This window comes from Carettochelys insculpta, chromosome 16, assembly GCF_033958435.1.
Source record: "Carettochelys insculpta isolate YL-2023 chromosome 16, ASM3395843v1, whole genome shotgun sequence".
NCBI lineage: Eukaryota > Metazoa > Chordata > Testudines > Carettochelyidae > Carettochelys > Carettochelys insculpta.
Genome location: NC_134152.1, coordinates 30,693,584 through 30,716,958, shown reverse-complemented (window position 1 = coordinate 30,716,958; position 23,375 = coordinate 30,693,584). Strand labels below are relative to the sequence as shown.

The 23,375-nt window shown below is 44.4% G+C and overlaps 1 protein-coding gene across 3 annotated transcripts in view; it reads left to right on the top strand.

The window, feature by feature from the left end:
* The first annotated feature begins 542 nt into the window (after positions 1-542).
* FBXL18 (F-box and leucine rich repeat protein 18) overlaps positions 543-23,375 on the top strand; it is a 144,087-nt gene continuing 121,254 nt past the window's right edge. For all 3 annotated transcript variants that reach the window (XR_012647767.1, XM_075010898.1, XM_075010899.1), the window contains exons 1-4: positions 543-637; positions 3,595-3,798; positions 4,993-6,536; positions 10,789-11,007. Coding sequence is in view for 2 of the 3 variants with exons in the window: in XM_075010898.1 (XP_074866999.1) it covers positions 620-637; positions 3,595-3,798; positions 4,993-6,536; positions 10,789-11,007 (1,985 nt within the window). In the remaining variant the exon portion in view is untranslated. The remainder of the gene's footprint in view (positions 638-3,594; positions 3,799-4,992; positions 6,537-10,788; positions 11,008-23,375) is intronic.

Genomic DNA, 23,375 nt, shown 5'->3' with positions numbered 1-23,375 from the left:
ATTTAACCCTGTTGCAGATAAAGTACGTTTCAAAACTTTATTCATTAATTTGAAGATTTACTAAAAAGGAGCAAGTTATTAGCTGCAGATAACTGCTTGAAAACATGACTTCCTAAAGGCTCAGAAAGTAGAAGACAAATGAAAAGACGCCTGGCATGTATTATTTTAATAGCTCCTGCTTTTTAACCCAAGCTTGTGATTTTTAGAATGTGATTCATTTTAGAGGTGTTGGCAACATCCTGAAAGCCTTAGGGCTGCAGGAGGAGGGAGTTTTTTCCTAGCAGTTTAGTTGGCTCAGGCTATGGGTATCGACAGTTCTTCCTGTAACCCACAGCACAGCTGAAAAATGAAGAGGGATTGCCCAGTGTCACTCCCAACATGGCGGCCAGAAAGGGACAGCAACTGCCACACACAAGATGGCGGCACGGGACGTGTGCCAATGCCACTCCTAACAAGGCGGCTCAGACTTCTCCGACACAGCAGGGGTCTCGGCGAGGAGAAAGGACGTCTGCGGAAGTGAAGTCAGAGGTGCGCCGGAAGCGCGGAGGTGAGCTTGAAGCCGGGGAAGCGGCTTGTTTGAGCGACTCGGGCTCTGGAGGCGGCCGTAACGGGGAGGACCATGTTTGACCCGGGACAGGTAAAATCGGGGAGCTGGGGGGACGATAGAGGTCGGTCCCCATGACCACCCCTCCTCTCTAGCCTCCTACGGCCCCTCCTGTGTGCTCCCCCCCCCCCCGCGGTCTCCCTGCTGGGCCCTGCGTTGAGAGGACCGGGGGGACTGAGGTCTCCTAGCCCTCCCCCACCAGTGATCGCCCATTACTCTGGCGGGGCACCTCCATGCAGGCTGGCGCCTTCCCTCCCCTTCCCAGCGTTCCTGGCCTAGCGGGGAGGGGGCCAGCAGCGAGCCTGGTCTGTCCTGCCTCCATTGCGGTTTTGGGGACCGTCCCAGGCGACATCCTCATAAGCAAACTAGAGAAAAAAACAGTCCAGATGGAATGATGAAAAGGGCATCTCAGCTGCTTGAAAGGCCGAAGATTAGTTCTCCATAGTTTGCTGCCAGTCCTGGAGGACGTATTTGGTCAGACCTCCCCAGAGTTAGTCCTGTTAAAATTTCTTCATTAATGACTTGGCTCATGAAGCAGAGTGCATGCTTGTAAAACTTGCAGAGGACATCCAGTGGAAAGGGATCACATGCCTTTTATTGGCCAGCATTAGACTCCAAAACAACCTTGACAAATTTGAGAGCTGGTCTGGAATCCAGGAGATGAAAGTCAATAAAAATAAGTGCGAAGCCCTATGTTTAGAAAGGAAGAATCAAATGCATGAGTACAAAATGAGGAACAACAGCGGCAAGGTGGTAATACCGCTAAATAGGATGCGGGGCGCAGCTAGTGGATTACAAATGGAATGAAAGTTAGTAATGTGACACAGGCCTGCAAAAGGTTATATTCTGGGGTGTATTAACAGGAGAATTTATATAACAGAGGCAGTGATTATGCCACCCTCTTTAGCACTGTTGAGATGTCAGCTCAGGTATTGTGTCCAATTCTGGGCATTACACTTTAGGAAAGATGCCGACAAATTGGAAGGAGTCAAGAGGAAAGCAACACAAATAATAAAAGGTTCAGAAAAACCTGGCCTTTGAGCAAAGGTTAAAAAAACAGGAGATTTTTAGTTTTAAAAATAGATGACTGAGGGGGCACTTGATAAGTCTTCACATATGTTGAGGGTTGTTATAAAGAGGACTGGGGTCAGTTTTTCTCTGTTCATTGCTTAATGGGCTTAATCTGTCGCAAGGGACATGCAGGTTATTATTGAGAAAAGCTTTCTAAGGGTGGTGAAGATCTGGAATAGGCTTTCAAGAGAGGTTGTGAAATGCCCTTAATTGAAGATGTTTGAGAATAGTTTCAACAAACACATGTCAGAGTTTTATGTGGGCCTGTTGCAGGGCAGGGGTCTGGACTTTATAACCTCTTGAGATCCCTTGGAGCTGTACGTGTTTGATTCTGCCTTCACTCTTCCATCCTTGTGTTGTTTTACTTTTCTTGATATTCTTTTGACTTAGTTTTCTTTTGAGATCCAAGGATAGTTGTCACACTAGTTTTTTGTTAGAATGAATGAAAGCAATATGGAAAGGATTAGAATGTAAAAACGAATGAAACGTAGCTTTAGCTCCAGGTAACAAGTATCAGAGGGAGAGCCATGTTAGTCTATACTGATCAAGGTAGGGGAATTCTGGAGTTTGCAAGCTGACCTTTCATTTCTATGTGTGGGCAGTGCGAGAGGCCTGGTTGTTTAGTTAAACTGGAAAGAGAGTAGTCTAGGATCCTACTAGTAGTTGAATTCTTTGTATGAATTAGCAGGAATTTATAAATTGTGATCTTTGCTTCATGCATCTTTCATTATCCATGAGAAATGCATACACACTGTGAAATGATCATTAAGGGTGTTCAGCTGTTTCAGTGCTCTACCTGTGGGGCAGTGTATTCTTGGGATGGTTGGCCATATCTGTGGTGGGCTGAGCATTGTTTCTGGTACTTGCTTAAAATGTTCTCTCCCAGTTTAGAAAATGTATGTCTTGGCTCTCAAAACAGAATATGTCCATAGTCCCAAACTCAGATATCGTATGTATTTAGGGTACTGCACTGCTTTCAGTCAGTTCAGCAAACTAAGTTCAAGCCCTATGAAAGACAAGAGGAGAAATCCTGAACCTTGTCAAAATCAGTGACAAAACTCCCATTGACATCAATGGGACAGGTTTTCTGTGAGGATCTTGAATAATCTTGTTTGATTCTTATCTCTGACTAGGCATGCTGTGAAGCCCATGCACTCAGGCTTGTGGGGGGTGGTGTGTGGAAAGAAACTGTTGCATCACTGGTACAGAATAATTCCCAATGGCTGCTGCAGTATTGATGAGTGATGGGATTAATAGTCTTTTAGCTAGGAATTCTTGCCCCAGTGTGTGTTCTCAAGGGCGGGGGGGAAATAAAAAGGAAAAAAGTGAGGGAGAATATCGCTTTGCACTAATTATAGGGAGAACATGCAGTCTCTGTTGTTGCAAATGATGTCAGCTTCTGACATATAATGTACAAATAAACTGAAGGCAGCTGGTAGCATAAAAGATGAGGCAAGCTAAGAGGCTCTTATTTAGGCTGTACATCTTGGAGGTGGTGGGGAATAGAGGTGATAGGTAGCATTTCTGAAGAAGAAGGAAATCACTTTTCCAGTTGCAAAGCAGGTCTTGGGCAACACTGGAAATTAACTAGTGACAACATCATAACAATGAAGTTTGAGAGCAGAATGAGCATAAAGAGGCTTTCTTCTCTTTCTAGATCAGCACTCAGAAGGAGGCTGATGAATTGGCAAAACAAGGAGGAGATGATGTCATGCTGGCAAGGCAGGACTGCAAAATCTGATCTACAGCAAATTTTGGCTCTGTAGATAATAGTACCCATCTTTCAATATGTGAACCTTAATCCAGTTCCACCTCTGCTTATTTTATAAATCCTGATTTTTCCCAGATCAGTCTTTTCTCTTCTGTCTTTCATTAACTCCCTGAGGCATGTGAGCTGATGTGCTGTGCTTTCTTTTCAGGAGATGCTGAGTGCAGAGAGTAGTGTGGGGGACAGTAACGGCATCAACCTGATGGAGTTCTCAGACGAGATCCTTTTGCACATCCTGAGCTACGTTCCTTGCATGGACCTTGTTCTGAATGTGAAGAGAACATGCAGGAAGCTTGCAACCCTTTGTCTTGACAAGAGTTTAACCCACACTGTTCTACTACATAAAGACTATCAGGTGGGGAGAAGCTGGTTTCGTGGCCAGATGGGGCATGGGGTTTGTAGCAGTCAGCCAGTATGGGCTACTTTTGAAAGCATGAAGACACTGATGTCTACAAGTACAAAACAAACCATAAAAAGGGTTATATCTTACTTGTCCTAACTAACTTGGAGGGAAGAGGGGGATTTCTCAAAACTTACGACAGTTCATATGGCTCCTCCACAGATATAATGTCATGAGATTTAGGCTGTAGTCCAGAGAGCCAATGTTAAAACCAGAAGTGGTGGTACAAATAGCTAGCTGCAGAGCTGGGTTGTTTTTTTTTTTAAATTCCTATCTCGAGTGTACATTAGAACTATTTCACAATATCAGCTCTATTCTAAATCGTTTACCTAGAATTTTACAAAACTCTAAATTGTGTTTGAAATGTAGGGATTTGTAAAGATATAGTAACAACTTGAAAACAAGGAACTTTTAAAAAAAGTTAAATGTAGCTTGGATCAATTCTGCCTTCCCAAGGTGGTGTTTCTAAGATATCATGCTTCATATTTCTGAAGAATTTCTTTCTCTTCCTGTTAGTGAAACTCCCAGTAAACAGAGGGAAATGTTTATACAAAGTGCTGTCAAATGCACAAAGTTAAGTAAAACGGACAAATATATTTTTTGACTGTTTGGGTTATAAAAAAAATCTTAAGTGTTGTAATTATAAGAGTATTAAAAAACACCTTCAAGGTAGAAGGCTTTTTAGTTGACTGCCTCTCAAACTGTATAAGAGGGAGAGAGCCTATTTCATCTAAAGTGGATGAAGCAGAGAGAAGCAGCAGTTCCTCTGTCAACTTGATCTGTTTCCCAGATACTTAGTTCTTCAGGCATAAGCCTGCAGCTGGAGGTGATGAATGCCCTCAATTTCTGTCAGTCTTTTTCACTTGGCACCTGTCAGGGCCAGTCAGTAATGCAGACTCAAACCTGAAACTAAGTGAAATGTAATTGTCAAGATCCTGAGCCTGCAGGATAAAATAAACTACTCACAGTTACAACAGTATGATACTTAGTACTTAACAGTATGCATTTCTTCCAAGACTCTCAGAATACTCCGGCGCAGGCTGTGTGTCATTGTCCCCATTGTCAGGTGGAAAGCTGAGGCACAGAAAGGAGGCAGTATACTTAAGCATAGTCTTCAATATTACTGAAGCAATTTATGTTATAATACAGGTGAACAAGGACAAAGTGAAACAGCTAATGAGGGAGATTGGAAGAGAGATCCACCAGCTGGACATGGCTGGCTGTTACTGGCTGAATAGTTCCACCATTGACCATATCATACGATGCAAGAACCTGGTGAAACTGAACTTGTCTGGCTGCCCTCTCACCTCCCTCCGCCTCTCCAAGCTGCTCTCTGCTTTCCAGCACTTGCGCTCACTGGCAATCGACGTAAATCCTGGTTTCGATGCCAGCCAGTTGAGCAGTGAATGTAAAGCCACACTTAGCCGCGTGCTGGAGCTCAAGCAGACTCTTTACACGCCATCGTACGGCGTGGTTCCATGCTGCACCAGCCTTGAGAAACTGCTGCTCTATTTTGAGATCCTAGACCGATCCCGGGAAGGCTTCATTTTGTCAGGCCAGCTGATGGTGGGTGAAAGTAATGTCCCCCACTACCAGAACCTTCGTGTCTTTTATGCCAGGTTGGCTCCTGGTTATGTCAATCAGGAGGTAGTGAGGCTGTATCTGGCAGTGTTAAGTGACCGGACCCCAGAGAATCTTCATGCCTTTCTAATTTCTGCCCCTGGCAGTTTTGCAGAGAGTGGAGCCACTAAAAACCTATTGGACTCCATGGCCCGAAATGTATGCCTTGATGCTTTGCAACTGCCCAAATCCTGGATTAATGGATCTGGCCTCCTTCAGCACTTGAAGTTCAACAATCCTTTCTACTTCAGCTTTAGCCGCTGCACCTTATCTGGTGCCCACCTGATCCTGCGGGTTATTAATGGTGGGAAGGACCTCAAAAGCTTGACCAGTTTGAATCTCAGTGGATGCATTCACTGTCTGTCTTCTGACTCCTTGTTTCGGAAGGCAGAAGATGATATTGACAGCAGCATTCTGGAGAGCCTGGTTGTGTCCTGCTGCAATCTGAGGCATCTGAACCTTTCTGCTGCCCACCATCACAGCTCGGAAGGCCTAGGGAAGCATTTGTGCCAGCTCCTGGCACGGCTAAGGCACCTGCTATCTTTGGCACTGCCAGTTTGCTCCATCACAGATGTTACAAACTCAGACAGGCCACCTGTGCGGTCCGTGACTAATGTGGTGCCCCAAGGCCTTGGAAAGAAAATCCGGATTGCAGTGCCAACATACACCAAGAACTTCTTGGAGCTGTCAAGTCAGAAGTCTCAGTCCTCTGTGTTTTGGACTCTGTTGAAGAACCTTCTGTTTTTGAAACACTTGGAGCTAATTGGGTCCAGCTTTTCCTCTGCCATGCCCCGGAACGAGCCAGCAATTCGGAACTCACTGCCCCCCTGCAGCCGGGCACAGAGCGTTGGGGACTCAGAGGTGGCTGCCATTGGCCAGTTGACCTTTTTGCAGAGCCTCACTTTAGCACAGCTGCCTAATATCCTCACTGGTTCTGGGCTTGTTAGCATTGGATTGCAGTGCCAGCATCTGCGGACTCTCTCGTTAGCCAACCTGGGCATGATGGGAAAAGTGGTCTATATGTCTGCCCTCATGGACATGCTGAGGCACTGCAAATGTTTGAGGGATCTCAGGTGAGGGCATTAATCTCCAGTTTTATTCATGCATGTCTCAAAAGGGGGTGTATGGAGGAGAGGGAAGTTATTGGACCAATATAAGAACAATATACTAGCTTTCAGGTCCCACAGAAGGTAGCTGTGATGGCCTGAAAACTCAAGGGTTTTCCTCCTAAATAACAGGATTGTGGAGGTGGGAGTAGGTGGTGTGTCCTGTATTGTCCTACAGGACCAGCTAGCTTGTATACTCTTAAGCCCCTGTGGACTCCAGGGAAGACATCCAGGTTGTATCTCCCTTATCTGACCTGACAGGTCCTGAACAAGAGGTTCTGCTGGATGAGGGGAGGTGTAGGGCTGCTGCACACAGACAGCCCTGTGCTCCGGGGCTGCTGCAGCCCCAGCCTCTCTCACTGGGACCCTGGCTCCAGCCCAGGTTGCCATGGGTCTCCAGCCAGCCCCTGCCCGCTCTGGCTGCCATGGGGCAGGAGGGGACTCTGACTTGCAGTAGCTTCCCAGCCCCTGCTGCTGTAAGGCAAGCAGGGGCTCCTGCTCCTGGCCCCCGCTCTGCCACGGGGAAAGCAGTGGCTCTGGCTCCCAGCCCCAGGGCATCCTCTCCATCTCCACTTCCACAGGGCAGGCAGGGGCTGGGGCTTCTGCACCAGCCCGCTACTCTCTTGGCTGCCAACAGATGTTGCCAGACGAGAGAATACCGGATTTGAGCGGTGCAACATGTATTCCTATGGCTCTCTCTGGACAGTGCAGAGCATTACAAGTTAAACTGTTGGCCTGCAGAGCACTATCTCTTCTCTCTTGATCTCTTATCAGACATCTGGTTAGCTTTCTGAGCTGGTATTTACTCTGATAATGCAGAACATTTACTCTCCAAAAGCTCTATTCATTGCTGCTTCTGAATTGGCCTTTCTTCATAGAGTCTGAGTGCTTCACCTCTCACCAAAAAAGGTAGCAGGCTCATTCAGATGCATGAGAAACCTCCACTATCGCTAAATAACAGTGATGGAAATGAAAGGGTGTAAATTCTCTCAGTGGGATTTCTACATGAGCTCTAAAGATGGCACTTAAGTCAATAGAACTTGTGAATTTTTAAAACCTCTTTGTATGGGGGAAGGCTGCTGGGTTCAGAGCTCTGACTGATGTTTATTGTCCATAGCAGGTGCAGTGGCTTTAGAAGCCAGAAGAGCGACTTATTCTTTGGCTTTGTCTACACAAGGGACTTTTGCTGGCACAACAAAGTTGGACAGAGGTGTATTTGCTGACTACTGAAGCTAGGTCAGCAAAAATCCCTAGTGCAGATGCAGCTATACTGGCAAAGTTGTGTTTTTACTGATAAAGCTTGCTTCTCTTGGGTGGTGCTTTTACGTTAGTAGAAAGCACAATTTTGTCATTATAGCTGTGTTTGCTCTGAGTGTTTTGCCAGTCTAGTATACTGATATTCCTATACTAGCAAAGGGCTTCTAATGTAGACCTGGCCTTTGAGAAGCTACCCATCTCCCCAGAGAGCCGCTTGAATAGCAAGGCCAGTCTTTGGAGAAAACAATCGGATGTGCAATGGTCGTTTTCATTTGGTTAGGCCCAGAGAACTTTGCATCCTAGGACTGTGATATGCTTGTCCTCGGGAGTGCCCAGTCCGTGAGGGAAGGGCCATGCACACCTTCTGTCAGGTTGCCAGATGTCCTGCAATTTGCGAGACACTCTCGAATTTCCATGACAAGTCCCGCTTCCTGCATTTGTGCAAAAATATCCCGCTGGACATAGCTGCTCACTTGTGTTCCCATGGCTAATGCACATCCACACATGCCTTGGTGCACATAGCAAAATTTATTCCATCCATGTATGGAAAAATTAGAAAGAACCCTGCTCTGGGCATGTGGGACTTGTCATGGAAATTCCCTGCCAGCTGGGGTTCCTGTGGCTGGGGAGGCTGGCAGGGCTCGGCGCTCCAGCTAGCTCCCAGCTCTGGGGCTGTGAGGGTTCCCCTGTCTCCCAGTTCATCTTGCCTGGTAGTGACGGAATACCCTCGTTAAGATGTGATAACTTTCCCAGTGGTGTTGGGGAAGGTGTTATCTGGAGGAACCGCTTAACCTTCAAAACCTGGCAATAAAGTTGTTAATAGCGAAATTACACCCAGTCCTTTTTCCAAACTCCCCCCGCCCTCAAGAATTTTCTGTAACCCTATAAATTAATTTCAGGTGATATTACGAAGCAGCAGCGTCACCTAGTGAATAAAATAGAGTATTACTAGCATGCTTTTTTCTGCCACTTCCAAGGCCCATGTTTGGAAGTTATTAATCTAGAAAATGGGAGCCAATGCGTGTTTGTGTCAGATTCACATTTGAATGGTGAGGTATTGTGAAAATCAGACAGTTTAATGTGGCATCTTCAGTGATAAGCAGATATTTCTCACCTTTATGGTGAATAGCTGAGTAACTATCAAATAAAAGCACCATGCCACAAGCATCCTTACTGCCATTCTGTACCCGACAGAAAGTTCTGGACTAGCAAAATATGATTTAACACTTACCAGGATGAAGAGTTGCTCAGATAACTCAGAGTACCACAAAAGCCTAGCTAGAGAATATCCAGTTCTGAGTGGGATTGCCTGTGTTTATCCGCTAATGGATTACAAAACCTGATTTGCTCACCTTGATTATCTTTTTCTGATTTGTCCTCCTTGCTTACTGTTTTTGGTTCTCTGTGTCTTAAGTATTGAGTCTGGTCTGGTCTGGCTATGGTCTGAAGAAGTGGGTGTGTCCCACGAAAGCTCACCTAATAAACTATTTTGCTAGTCTTTAAAGCGCTACTTGACTGCTTTTTGTTTTGATAGTGTATAGACTAGCATGGCTTCCTCTCTGTTACTATTCAGCAAGAAGTCCTGTGGCACCTTATAGACTAACAGATATTTTGGAGTATAAGCTTTCGTGGGCAAAGACCCGCTTTATCAGATGCATGAGGTGGGGGGTTTCCACGCATCAGACGAAGCGGGTCTTTGCCTATGAAAGTTTATGCTCCAAAATATCTGTTAGTCTATAAGGTGCCGCAGAACTTCTTGTTGTTTTTGAAGATACAGACTAACACGGCTACCTCTCTGATAATGGATTAGACTTCTCCAAGCTCCTGGCTGTGCAGACCCAACAACTGAGTCTCGTAATTTCTTTGAGATCCTTGTAGCAAACCTGGACGGAGCAGCTGTATCTTCCTGGTGACACTGACCATTTGCACTGGAGAGCATGTCTGTAATATGGTTATTTGTACATACGGAATCTGGTTAGGCTGAGAGATACAGCCCTGACACCGATAGTTTCCAGAAATTTCTGAAGGGGAGGGAGGTATTTCGTAATTTCCACTGTGACTTTTCAGACTGACACATTCCTTTCTAAAATGGGCCATGTGCTGCAGGATGACTGTTGGATGCCTTTACTTAATCAAATTCAGACCAGCTCTACAGACCACGTGAAATATGGAAGAGGTTGCACAGAAGGTGGTGCTGAGAGATTCTTCTCTGACCCCTCTTCTTTCTGCATCTCCCCTTAACTGATGTAGGAGTGCTCGTAGGTGTTTAGCCAGGTGGCTCAAAAGCAATAGGTCTCCTCCAATGTTCTTGCTAATCTTTGGCATCTATGTGTGGAACAAATTTAGTTACATGCACTGAGGGATGTGTGAATCTGCACCACCAGAAGAAACACAAATCTAGCTGTGGGCGCTCTGCTAATTCTCCGGGCAGCACTGGAAGCTCTCCTGAGTGCCTGCACAAGCACACAGCTTGCAGGGAACACTGGTCTCCATCAGTGTCCATTGTGAAACAGTTTTACATACTTGGTCTACTCTGCCTGGAGTCTTAGACTGAGCTTGTTGTGGAGAGCAATGTGACTAGTTTGATCAGTATTTGGTCTGCTGGAGGAGCAAGCCACATGGTCTGTACCACCTACTGGTCTTCTGATCAGATGCAAGATAGCCAAGTCTGGGCCTCCCTTAATCTCTGGTTGTGTAATCAGCTCATTGGTAAAGGGTAGCACTCTGTAAGCAAGAGAGCTGAGATTGGAATACTACCTTGGTTGTAATGCTCCCACTCAGGTGAGAGTGCCAGGCCATTCCTGATTTCTTAATCCATCTGCCGTTTCCAAGTGGGAGTAACACATGGGTAAATTAGAGACATTGCACTGTTCACAGCCCCATACCAATGTTGCATCCCCCACTTGTCTTAAAGCAGCAGACTTAAAACTCATCCTCTGACTGGTTTGTGTTTTTCGTGCAGGCTAGAGCAGCCATACTTCAGTGCTAACGCCCAGTTCTTCCAGGCACTGAGTCATTGTTCTTCTCTTCAGCGCCTTTGTATCATCTCCCGGAGTGGGACTCTGCAATCTGACGCGGTGATGTCATTCATGGCCAACTGCCGTGAGGTCATCATGTGCCATATGTTTATGGGAGAATCTCTCACCGCTTGCAAAAATCTTCAACAGTCCATTTTACGGAGGTAAGTGAGAAATGGGCTGATGTGGGATTTCAGGGGCTGTTCAGGGTATATTCCTGTTCCTTCTTCCTCCAGCTTTTATATGGGCAAGGTATGGGAGCACTGTGTAGTTAGTGTTCTCCTGACCTTTTAGCATGCGAAGAAGCTGACAGATGAAACTTAACTCCGTGGTACAAATGGTAGCTTGTCGGTATTCTGGAAGGTATTTTTAATCCCCTTCTTCCATCTTGATTATATGATTGAAACTTCAAATCAGTTACATGATAAATCAAGAGACAACTTCATGTAAACAAACATCTGGCAGCATGTGAAAACCTGAAGATGTCGAACTCTGAGCCTCTCCTCCTTTACCACAAGTAACTGCAGCTCATTCACAGACCACTAATCCCTCGTGAATATGGATTGCTGATTGTGCCCCAGAAGAGCAATTCAAAGCTTTCTGATTGGCTAAGCAGGTTTCTCTTTCGGTGAGGCCTTTGCATGTTTGGCAGTTCTTGAGTAAGTCTTGTTGAGCCCCTTGTGGTGTTCTGAAGCTCACATGATGAGAGGCATTTGTGCATGAACCATGGACTGCTTTTGAAAATAAAGCTTTTAATTACACTTGGCATTTCTGAGAGTGGCAGCCATCCCACAAAGTATTTCTCATTCAATAGAGACTTCCCACTGTTTTTTTCGTAAGGTATTTGGTGTACTTTCTAAGTCACCTACTGTGGCTTTCCTCTATTATGTTTTCATCAAAATTTCTACGCAAATGGCGTTGTTATTGCATTCTAGATGGTAGCACTACCCCATCTTGAGGGTTGTTTTCTAGGATTAAGTCCAGAAGAGACTATGTCTACATTAGCAAACTGTGTATAAAACTGCTTATTATGGCCTCTAGGAGCATGCGTTCTCCTTTGGGATTGTAGCTATTGGAAAACGTACCAACATTTGAGGAAATAAAGTCCCTATAATGTGTCAAGCATTTTTGTGTTATACTGGGCTCTCACATCTGTAAAAGCATTTCTTTATATAATTCATCTATGTGCCATGGGGGATCTTTAGGAGGATGCAAAAATCCCCTGTCCGCTTTTCTCATTATACATGCCTGTTCAAGATGTCATTGCAGCGCTGGCTAGAATTTTAATATCCTTTTCTTATGCAGAGCTTTGCTATTCCTCACGTATATTGCAGCTCTCTTCCTGCTCCTTTTCTGTGCTGCATACCCCTTCTGTGAATTCTCTTTATATTTTAACCCCCAGTAATTTTCCAAAGAGCAACTGATGCCTGGTGGAAAATGCTGAAAACAGTCTTATATTTAGCAACAATTCTGCCTGTCATATTATTATTCTTCCCTTGTGTTTTATCAGTATGAAAATGGTATCTTTGGGGGTTTTTTAAAGAGAGCATCTGCTCCTGCTGTTAATTCCCCACCTGAAGTCATAATCCTCTGACACTGTAATTGGTGGCTCTGGAAACGATTTTGATGTCACGTAAGATTATGACTTCAGGAAGAGGATAAGCAGCAGGAGCAGATGCTCTCTAAGCAACAAAGATCCTACTCTCATGCAACTGTCTCTAGTAATAAAATACAAGGAGAGAAAAACAGAAAATGATGTGTAAGCAGAACATGAAAGCTACCATGCCACATCAGCGAGTCTTTAACCATGTGATTTTTCCAGCATTACCATTTTAGTCCTTGTACAAATATACCTTCAAATGGGGTCAATAATTGACTCTTTCGACTGTGTTTTTATCTGCAACTGTGAGGGTAAAAAGATATGCAGTAAAATTGAGAGGAGGTTATTTTTGCTAGCTAGTTCATTGCTAGCTCTATGGAAGAGTTTTTGTTCACACAGTGCAGCTCTTTTGTACGCTGGTATTGTCTCCCCAAATCCAGGTGTCTAACACTATAGAAAATACCCCCGGATCCAGCAAATACGAGATTAAAATACCCCTATTCCAGAGTAAGAAGATAGTGATTTTGCTTTGGGAAAGAGTTATACGGGCTCTGTGTAAGGTCAGAAAATGTGAAGGTCTAGTATGTCTGGGGACAGGGGCAGGGATTTTCAAAGCTAAAGATTTCTTTGTTTTCTTCCATCCCTCTGAGCGGCGTGGCAGTACATTAGCATTTTCTCTGCCACTGTTATGGAATATGGAGATGATTCAGTTCAGATGCTGGAAGGTCCTGGGTATAGACTGCTTTTGCAGGGGGAGGCGTACCTTAAGTGAACTTAATTGTTGTTTTGAGGGGATTTGGAGAACTGAAGGGCAGCTCTGGCAAGCTTGCTGTTAGACATGCAGATGTGCTTTTGCAGGAGCCTGTACAGTTTGAAATGTTCAAAAACATGGTTCAGTGCAGTGATATTGGAATGCTGGTCTATGACTCATGCTGGTGATCTGACTGGTCATGTGGTGGTGGTGGTTCGTTTTCCAGCTGCTGAATTGTGTTGGAAGGAGCTGAAAATACATTTCTAATACTTTTTTTCCATATGGGTAATTGCTGTCCCCTTTACAGGACTGTTAATTGTCAGGGGTAGGGGAGGGGGTCCGTAATCGTAAAGAGGAAGGAGAGACACCTCCAAAGTTTGGAGACCCTTATCTAGTACATGGAAAGTATGGGAATGGAGGCAGGAACTCTGGTGTTTCATTACCAGCTTGGCATTGCCTTGGTTTAAGTCCTCAGTGAATTATCTTAAAGTAACTTTCTCCTCACCTGTAAAATGGGGAGTCATATATAAATGTATACCTCACTGGTTGACTAATGGGAGGCCCAGCAGCTTAGCTTCTCTTGGCTAGAGATGTAACAGCTGATGATTGTATACTTTTAGTCTTGGGGCTACTATAGACAAGGAGATGCAAAAGTCCAGCTTTTCATGGAGTTCGTTCTATGGTAAGGTTCCTGGATTCTACAGCACTGGTGTGGGCTGGAAGTTCTGCAGCACGATCATCTAGGTTGTTGAAATGTAGGCTTTTAACACATGAATTTTCATATTTAAATCAATGTAGTGCCCTCTCTGCTTGCATTGGCCTTGTATTCTATTTCAGGTCCTAACATCTGTGATGCACCAGAGAGATTTCTATTAACAAGCACAGTTACAACACAAAAGATGCAGGGGTGAAGCTGGAGTTGGTAGGGGATGATGGGGCTTGTTGCCATTAGCTGAGAAGTAAAAGGGATTTTGGGACAAGCACAATAATTTATGTTCGAGTGAACAGTGAAATAGCTAGTAATGTTAAAACTTAAATTGTCAGTCATAAGACTTGGACAGTTGACTCCTCTCAGAGCTATTGTGTCAGGCTGTCTGCAGAGTCAGGAAGAGACTGCTGCCTCAGTTAACACTTGGGTCATGTTTTTTAAGGTTTTCTTCCATCATAAGGGGTAGAAACCATTTTTTAATGAAAACTTAATTTTGGAACACAGCTGTGGGGTAGGGAGTTTCTTCCATCACTGCGGAATGTATGGGTGCTCTGATTCTTGACAGCTTTATAACTGGAGGGCTTTGTGTAAATGTTGGCTTGTAGCCAGCTTCAGAAATAGTTGTCCCAGTTGGTAGCTGAGTATTAATGGTCTCTGTGTGCGTGCGTGTGCGTGCGTGGTTTATTTGTCTCTAATGTAGATGCATATTTTTAAACTTTTGGCATGTTTGTGGTATTAGGTTCTAGCTTCCCTCACCTGTCTGTGATACATGTGTTGGGTGTGGTGGTCACCTTTTCCTCCAAATGCCTCTGGTATAATTTTGTGTCCACTGCCCTGACACACTGTAGAACCACCAAAATGAAAAAGCAGTCATGTAGCGCTTTAAAGGCTAACAAAATAATTTATTAGGTGAAGAGATGAAGATCTCAAGAAGTGGGTCTGTCCCACGAAAGCTCATTAGCTAATAATTTAATTTGTTAGTCTTTAAAGTGCTACATGACTGCTTTTCTGTTTTGATAGAATACAGACTAACATGGCTACCTCTCTGTTACTATTCAACACCGTTGAACTGATATGGAGCCCTTCCCTGATAGTTTGGCAAACACGAGGACATGGCTATATTCCTCTCTGAAATGCAAAGGCAGCTAACTACTGCTCTGTAAGCAAACACGTGTCTTGGCATTTGGGGGTGAGGGATGTTCTGTCAATCACTTCTTCTGTTGTCCAAGGACATAGAAGTCCCTCTTAGGAAAGGAAGGATGATCCAGGGCTTGGAGTCTCAACCTGGGACTTGGGAAATCCATGTTCACTTCCCTGTGATGCCACAGACGTCCTATGGCTATGTCTGCACTTCTGGGAAGACCAGCCTGGTTAGGGTCCATCTTCCGGAGTTTGATCTCACATGCCTGGCAGCGATGCGTGAAATGGAACTGTCTGGGGTCAGCAGCCAACCCCTGCCTTCCTCAATATTTTGAGGAGTAAGGACGATTGATGGGAGAGAGTCTCTCATCGACCTCCTTCTGTGAGGACAGACAGGTAAGTCGATTGCAAATAAGTCACTTCTAGCTATGCTATTGCCATAGCTAGAATTGCGTATCTGCTATTGACTTTCCTGCCTAGTGTAGACCAAGCCTGTGTGCCCTTGGACCAGTCCCTCAGATCTGTGCCTCTGTTCTCCATCTATAAAACTGGGATAATGGCACTGCCTTACCTCATGGAATGTTATGAGAATAAATATATAAAGCCACTGGGGAGGGGACCCAGATTCTTTGGTGATGGGGACCATATGAGCACCTTGCTAAACCAGGAGCGAATGAGAACACTACTGTTTAAAGATTTTCCTGTTGTCGTTACCAGAGACATACGTCTGAAATAGTTCAATCCAGATGGGCATTAAATTTGCTTAAGTCAGTTTTCCATTAACACTGCTCCATGTGTTAATTCCAGCATAGTACTGTAAATACTGTGCATCAGGACTATGGAGCATGATGGTTTTAGATTCCAGCCTGGCCAATTTCTTTGAACAAGAAAGTTTTCATGGGAGGCAAAATGAAATGTTTCCTTCTGAGATTTGCTGTACTAACTCTTGCTGTAGATTTTAAAAATAGTGGTACATAGCCAGTGTGTTACATCCTATTACAGCCAGACATTTCTACAGCCTTTTTCCAAGCTGCTTTCCCTGAATAGACTTTTGAGTGGTAGTACTTGAAAAGCTCCACTAGATGGCACTGTGGCATGCAGTGGATCGGCCGTCAATGTTGAGTCTGTGGGTTGCCGGCCATGTATTTATTCACCCCAGAAATTTTGCAGAAAAGGAATTCAAATCACTCTTCATAGTACTTCTGCATGACACCATTAGTGGGCACAGTATTTCAAAAATGCTGAAGAGAAGTTTCTTTTCCTGCAGAGTTTACCAGCAAAAGAATGGATTGCGGAAAGAGGTGTGGTATTAAGTGCTTGGCAAACGTGTTACTGGTTCCAGAGACACTTATCTTTTTCTCTTTCTTTTTTTTTTTCAGTTTAATTTTAATAATTTGCAACTGACAATACTAAATGTTTAGAATATTACACCTATTGGACCTATCTCTGCAGCACTTTTCAGGCACACTTCAACAGCAAACAGTGGAAATCTCTGAAAAGTCTCTGACAAGGCACCATAGAAACAGAATGGAAATTCAGCTAGCTCAGCGACAAAAGGCCTTTATCAGAGAGAGATATCACTGAACACTTTTGGACTACAAAGCTAAAACATCAAGGAATGTGTTAGTTTTGATATTTATAGTAATGACATCATAATTAAGACTGACCTGGCAGGTCAACACTATGTAGCTTGTTTCTACCTAACTGCAGTGAGTGTTTTGAGGAGGTATATTCTGAAGGGTGGTATCTGTACTGCTTAGAAGAGATGTTTGTCTCTCCAGAATGCATTACTGTAGTACTCTCTCCTTGCTGCTACTATTGAAATCTGATGGCTAGCAAGGTAGTCACTAGCTAAGCTAGCAACAACGGTCCAGGGGACCGATGAAGGCTTAGGAGCCAGATGTTCCTGTTTTCAAGATCTGTCTATATACTTGTCATGCTGTATGCCCTTAGACGGGTTGGACTTTCTGCCTGTTTTTCCCATGTGTATTGGTTGTCTGTCTCCATAGAGTAGTTGAAAAGAGTTTATGCGGTGCTTTGTGCCTTTAAAGCGTTCTGTTTAGTATTATGCCTATGCTGCAAAATGACTGACTCCACAGTTGCTAATCTAGCCGCCACTGTTCCCACATACACACCCCGTGAAAACTCGAGCAACTGGAGACTGGGAAGGGAGGAGGAAAAGAAGTACCAAGTCATCTTTTCCAGCCACCCCCTCATCCCCCACAATGTAGCTGTTCTTCCCAGCATTTCAGATTGAATGCTTTCTATTTTAAATTGACTTTGGCAATACCTACCGTTACCCTTGAGTGGCTTATTCCACAGTCTAATTAGGCCTTCTTATTTGGCTAAATACCAGGAAAGTTTCCTAAGTCTTCCTCTGCTCACCTTCATCTTTTTCTAATTCTAGTCTCTCGCCAAAATACTTTCACCTGTGGGGGTGGCAATGTCCGTAAAATATTTGTCCAATTCCCCTCCGCTGACTCTCTTCTTAGTTGTCATTTAGTCTAGCTATAACCATTTAATTCGCATTCTCCTCAGAAGTCTGCCCGTCTGCAGTACTAATCATTATAGTTGTACTTCTCTGCACCTCCCTTCAATTGGTCAACTTCTTTCTGGAAAAAGCACTTTTTTGACCCATTGGATTCTTATTCCTCTTGGAGCTCAGTTCAGATTTTGGCTGAAACACTGAATGGCTGCTTTGACTTGCGGAGCTAAAGCTCAAGGATAAAAAACCTGTGAGGGTGACAAGCAACACAGAATTGCAGATTGGCTGTGTGAATCCTTCAGAATTCTCCACTGTCCTCTTTTGTGCTGCCCACCTGGGTGTTGCAATTACCTTGACATTGCAAGGAGCAAAAAGCAGGTATTACTGCCTGTGGCTTATGCTAGATTTAAAGCTTTGCCTTCCCTTCTCTCCTTCTTCTTTCTGACCTTGAAGTACTACCTCCTAGCACATAGCTGTTCTTTGTGAACCCAGTGTTGGCACATTAGCTGCCAAACCCACTTCACTAGCCTAAGTACATTGTGGTCTTGGTCCCTGCCTCCGATTGCAAGGAGGTTTAATATATCGCTAGACCGATATAGTAATCATTACAGTCTTGTTCTAGTTTTCAGTATCTGTTTCATTGCCTGCTCTTAGAAAACCTTCAATCATCTTGTCTCAGATTGAATTAATAATAAACTGCAGCCATGTCCGCTTACATTACCCACTGGAGTGCTTGGTGAAATTTGACTGCATTCTGGGCATGGTAGTTCAGTCATCATTGTTGCTGCCTCTCTTTGACGTGGGACAGTTAGGGATACCTCTATATCGGCAAGCTGGTCTGATCTGCAGGTGCATACCTGATGGGATTTTAATATTTTCTTTTTAGAGCCACCCGTTTAATTCCCTTTTTGGCTGCATTGCTGCTGTTGGCCCACACCGTTCCTCCTAAGTACTTGGGTGCATGCTGTGGTGGGTGCCCACTTGGGAAAGCGTAGGAGGATTTCATTATGTGGACGCAGTTCTCCTCAAATAGATCTGTAGCACTGTGTCTTACACAGCGTGATAGCTTCCTTCCTTCTGGCTATGCAGTCTTATTGGAACCTCTGCTCTGGTGCCTCTTTGCATACATGAATGTGGGTGTAAAGAGGTCTAAACAGACCTGTAGCTTTAATGTGTTTCCAAAGTAGGAAATACACTTTAATTGAGCAGCAATTGTTACTGCAATAACATATTCATCTGAAGAAGATGTGAAGAAAGAAAGACTTCCTGTTGTGTTTTAGCTAGTCCTAGCAGAGTGCTGCTCTAGGACTTGTATTGGGTGTTCTGGCATCTTTCCTTTGGTTCTCATCTCTTAACTGCCTGCTGCCCACTCATGTTTGACGGTTTGGTCTGCAGTTCGGTGGGCCTGATAACTTCCCTGGTTTAAGCACCCCCAAGTACTCTATTGTTTAATCCTCACAGCACCCATGTGGAGTTAGTGATGAATTGTCCCTATTTTACAGGTGGAGAAACTAAGGCACACAGCTAAAGTAATTTGCCTATGTTTGCACAGTGGATGTGACAGATCTCACTCCCTGTTCATACTTCCTACATACAACACTAGCCTTTCCCTGCTGGGAAATGACATTGTGTCTGAAACCTTGGGACAAGCAGCAGGATAATCTGGCTTGTCATAACTTGACTGGCTTCCAGAAAGTCCTGTCCACACCTCTTGGTCAGTGATTAGAGACTGTAAGTAAGAGGTGTAAGGTGAGGGAAATGATAGGTTTCCTTAGGATGCCACTGGAGACAGCTCTGGTCATAGCAGATGGTGGGTATGAAGGACCCCTGCTAAGGAAAAATGCTTTCAAAGAGAGAGATACTGTAAAAGTGGCTGGTTTGCTGAAGAGTATTTTAATGATTCAAGAATCTTGCTTTTCTGTGAAGCTCTTGACTGCAGCTCCTGCTCTGGGGTTATGAGCCAGAGCCTGCTCATCATTGATATTCCGAAGGGGTCCACAGCAAGAATGGCACAGAGGAATTGGCCCACTTTACAGTGGCTGCAAACCAGCTTTGTACCCCTCTTGGGACCCTCTGTGAAAGACAGGTAGATGTAAATGGAGCGCTCTGTCTCATGAAAGAAGGCACCTTGGGGATAATTATACCAGCACATTCCAGGGAGCCAGAGCTCTGGCGTGGATGGAAATAAGCCCCATAGAAGATGCCGAGGTAGGGAGTAGTGTGCGCATGTGTGCATGCTTTGGATACTGTCATGATGATTGCACCAGCACTAGGAAACTTCAATGCGCTGAAAGCGGCCCAAGCAGCAGAACCTGGTAGTATGTTTGGTTGGTGTGATTTGGAAGGAGGAAAAAAGTGCAGTTAGGTCATGTCACTTAAGATGACCCATCTCCTACTCTGGCTCACAACCTCTATTATACAAAATTAATCCACTGTGAACCGTGCACGCTGTGTGCCCTGCTGCTCATGTGCTCTTTGTAGTTTCTGCCATGCTGCTCTTCAGAGAATTTCAAGCCCTGGCATCACTTATACACTTCAGCCCTACGTTTAAATCACGAACATCTCTTCAAGTGAAAACAAAACGGCTGGAGTTTCTGATTTCATCTTAAACAGTGTGCAATGTACAGGGCACAGTCTGAATCGTATTGAATTCCCCTTTCTTGGTTAATTAGCTGCTTTCTGGAGTAATGCACCAAAGTCCGAAGTGATGTGTAAGTGCTGTGACCAAATGGTAAGTGGGTGTAAAGAAGGCTAAGACTGTATAATTTACGCAGAGGCTGGCCGAAGGTAAAACAGAGTGTGGTAGACTGGAAGGATAATGGATTTATTCTAAATGGAGACTGGATACAGTTCAGAGGGTACTCTGCTCCCCCAAATCAAGGGCCCCCTGGCTCCCTACCTGTTCTTCTCCCATGTAATGTACCAAAACTCCTTGATGGTATCCTCCTGTGGATCTAAATTTGGTGTCTTCATGACTCCTAGCCCAAGTCCTGACTTTGTACCTTCTTGGATCCCACCTTAATCTCCTAACAGAAGAGCTAGAGTTGTCGTCCTTCAGTTTTTTGTTTTCTTTTTTCTTTCCCTGCTACGTGAAGAGGGAGTGGAGGAGAGGTGTGTAAGTTATACCAACTTAGCGGTCCTTAAACCTGCTTACTGGCATGTGTGAAGTGGTGTGCCACGTTCCCAGGATGTGTAACGCTACAGCCCCTTTGTTAAATTCCTCTGGAGGTCGCTGGGGATCCGGTAAAGGGGAAAACTTGTTTCAGTGCAGGGTGTCACCAAGTACCTTGAAAACCCCATCTTACAACCAGGAGAAAATAAGTTTGTGGAGTGTCTATGATACTGGGGCCTTTTTCAAATGATACTCTGTGGGAGAGACTGCAGTACAAGTAACTAAATTGCTATACTCTAGTTGAGATGAAAACAAAAAAAGCAGTCCAGTAGCACTTTAAAGATTAACAAAATAATTTATTAGGTGATGAGCTCTCGTGGGACAGACCCACTTCTTCAGACCAGAGCCAGACCAGAACAGACTCAATATTTAAGGCACTGAGTCTGTTCTGGTCTGGCTCTGGTCTGAAGAAGTGGGTCTGTCCCACGAAAGCTCATCACCTAATAAATTATTTTGTTAGTCTTTACAGTGCTACTGGACTGCTTTTTTGCTTTGATAGTATATAGACTAGCACGGCTATCTCTCTGTTTCTATTTGAGGTGCTGTGCCCTAGTGTTACATACTCTTTGCTAGTTCTGAGCTGTCCTTCCTTTACAACTTTAGTAGATGGAGTTTAAGGGGCTCCTTCTGTCTCCACTTATCTGACAGCACAGATATGGGTGTTTGCCGTGAGATAATAAATTCAGTCTAGTGACTCTTTTGTCCTGCAAAAAATCAAGGAAAACTGATTGAAGCACAGATTTGCTTTCAACTTTTCCTTCCTTTTTGACTTTGTCCATGACCTACATATTGGATCCTGCTGTGCCAGTTGGAAATAATGAGATTGTAGTGTACGTTATTTACCAGACCGTTCCTTTGAAAATACTCTTACTGTGACCAGTCCGCACCCACTCGGACATAATTTTGGGGCAGGCGACAAAGCTGCATGAACTCTCTTTGGCGAGCAGCACATTAGGCGTAATTAACGGATGGACTAAGAGGGCCAGGGTCTTGCCTTTACTAATGCCAGAATGAATTTTAGGTGTGCCCTAAAGAACAATGTGTGTCCATTTTTGAGCTCCATGGGTGGTGATAGCCAATTGCAGATGTTCACATCCAAATACATACTCTTCAGAAACTGCTTTTGCAAAAAGAGCCACTGGGCTCTTGTTGGTGTGAAGCTAACTATAGTGGATCAGAGGCTGCTATGGAAGGTTTGTCCTTCTCTTTATTGTCCTAGAGGTTTTCCAGGATTTAATCGTGATGGGTCTATTTTGGAGATTGATTGATTGCAGGAGAAAACAAGCAACATTCACAATTCTTGGCTTGTTTCCCTTGGAGTGGAACAGGGATTCAAGTCTGGAGCTGCAACACTTTTGTCTCCCCAGATCCACCTCCCCCTCCACCCGACAAGTTTTCACTGAACATACCACTGGCTTTCAGAAGTAGATCCAGTTTGAAATCCATCCAGGTGTGGAATGAGGGAAGAATCGTCAAGATTACAGCAGCTATGCTGCAGTTCATCAGCTCAATCTCTTCCTCATCTCCCCATCTCCTCCCCATGCCTGGGGTCTTTCAGTGAACAGCACTTGGTACTAGCACTAAATCTAGCCCACCTGGACAGGTGTATGAAGAATGGAATTGCCTTCTGGCAGAGGACCGAAGTAGTACGCACATAGCTTCTGCCTCGAAGTCTGCTTTTGGGAAATACTAATCCCATTTTAACATTATGACAGCAACTCATTAAAAGCTGTTTTGGAATGCGCAGCTAAAGGCAGCGGCCTTGCATGCACACACAGCTGAGAAGCCTGCTGAACCATGTGTGTTTCATTTTCATTTCCAATTGCGCAAATTGAACATGCAAAGAATTTGCAGGCATAAACTTGCTGTGGTATGTAAGTTACAAGTTTCAGAGCAACATACAGTTTCCCGTTTTAAAAAAAAAATACAAATCACAAAATCCAAAGACATATTTAAGCTTTTTTGTTTGCAGCGCATGTTCAAAGCCCTTTAGAAATAGTTAACACAAATCCAGCTGCTTGGAAGGCATATGGTGTGGTTTTCCAATATTCCGAGGCAAATTATGTGTAAACTTGGTTAGCGTTCTGCTTTTTAAACAATGTATAAATACTGTTTGTCGTTTGTGTGGTGTTACGGTAGCGTCCAGAGACCTCAACTGAGATTGGGGCATTGCTGTGCTGAATGCTATACGAGCACAGAAATAGGAGCTGCCGTTTTTGCCTTGGAGCACTTACAATCTAAGGCACCAGGCTGACCAAGAGACCTGAGTGGCTGGCTGGCTCCCCCTGCAATGAGCCCCCGTGAAGCTGAGTGGGGGTGAGGAGGGCATACTTATAGGATTCCTTCTGCAGCAGGATTGTTGGGCTTCTGTGAGTACCCTGCAAAGAGCTGAGGGGGAGAGAGAACATCCAAGATCCAACATCCTAGTGTTGAAATTATACATGTACCAACTTCACCCAATTGCTTTTCTCCTAGCCGTTATTTGCTGCCTAATTTCTTGCAAGCATTGCTGCAAAAATGGATCATGAGATGGGAATAGGAGGCAAGAGTTTATGGCTCTGTTTCCGGAGAAGTGTCTGTGCATGAGGGTTGGCATGGAAAGAAGCACAAATATGTTTGTTGGAGATGCTCCTTAAGTCTATCACCCTGAGTAAAATGCTAGGCTCTTGTGTATC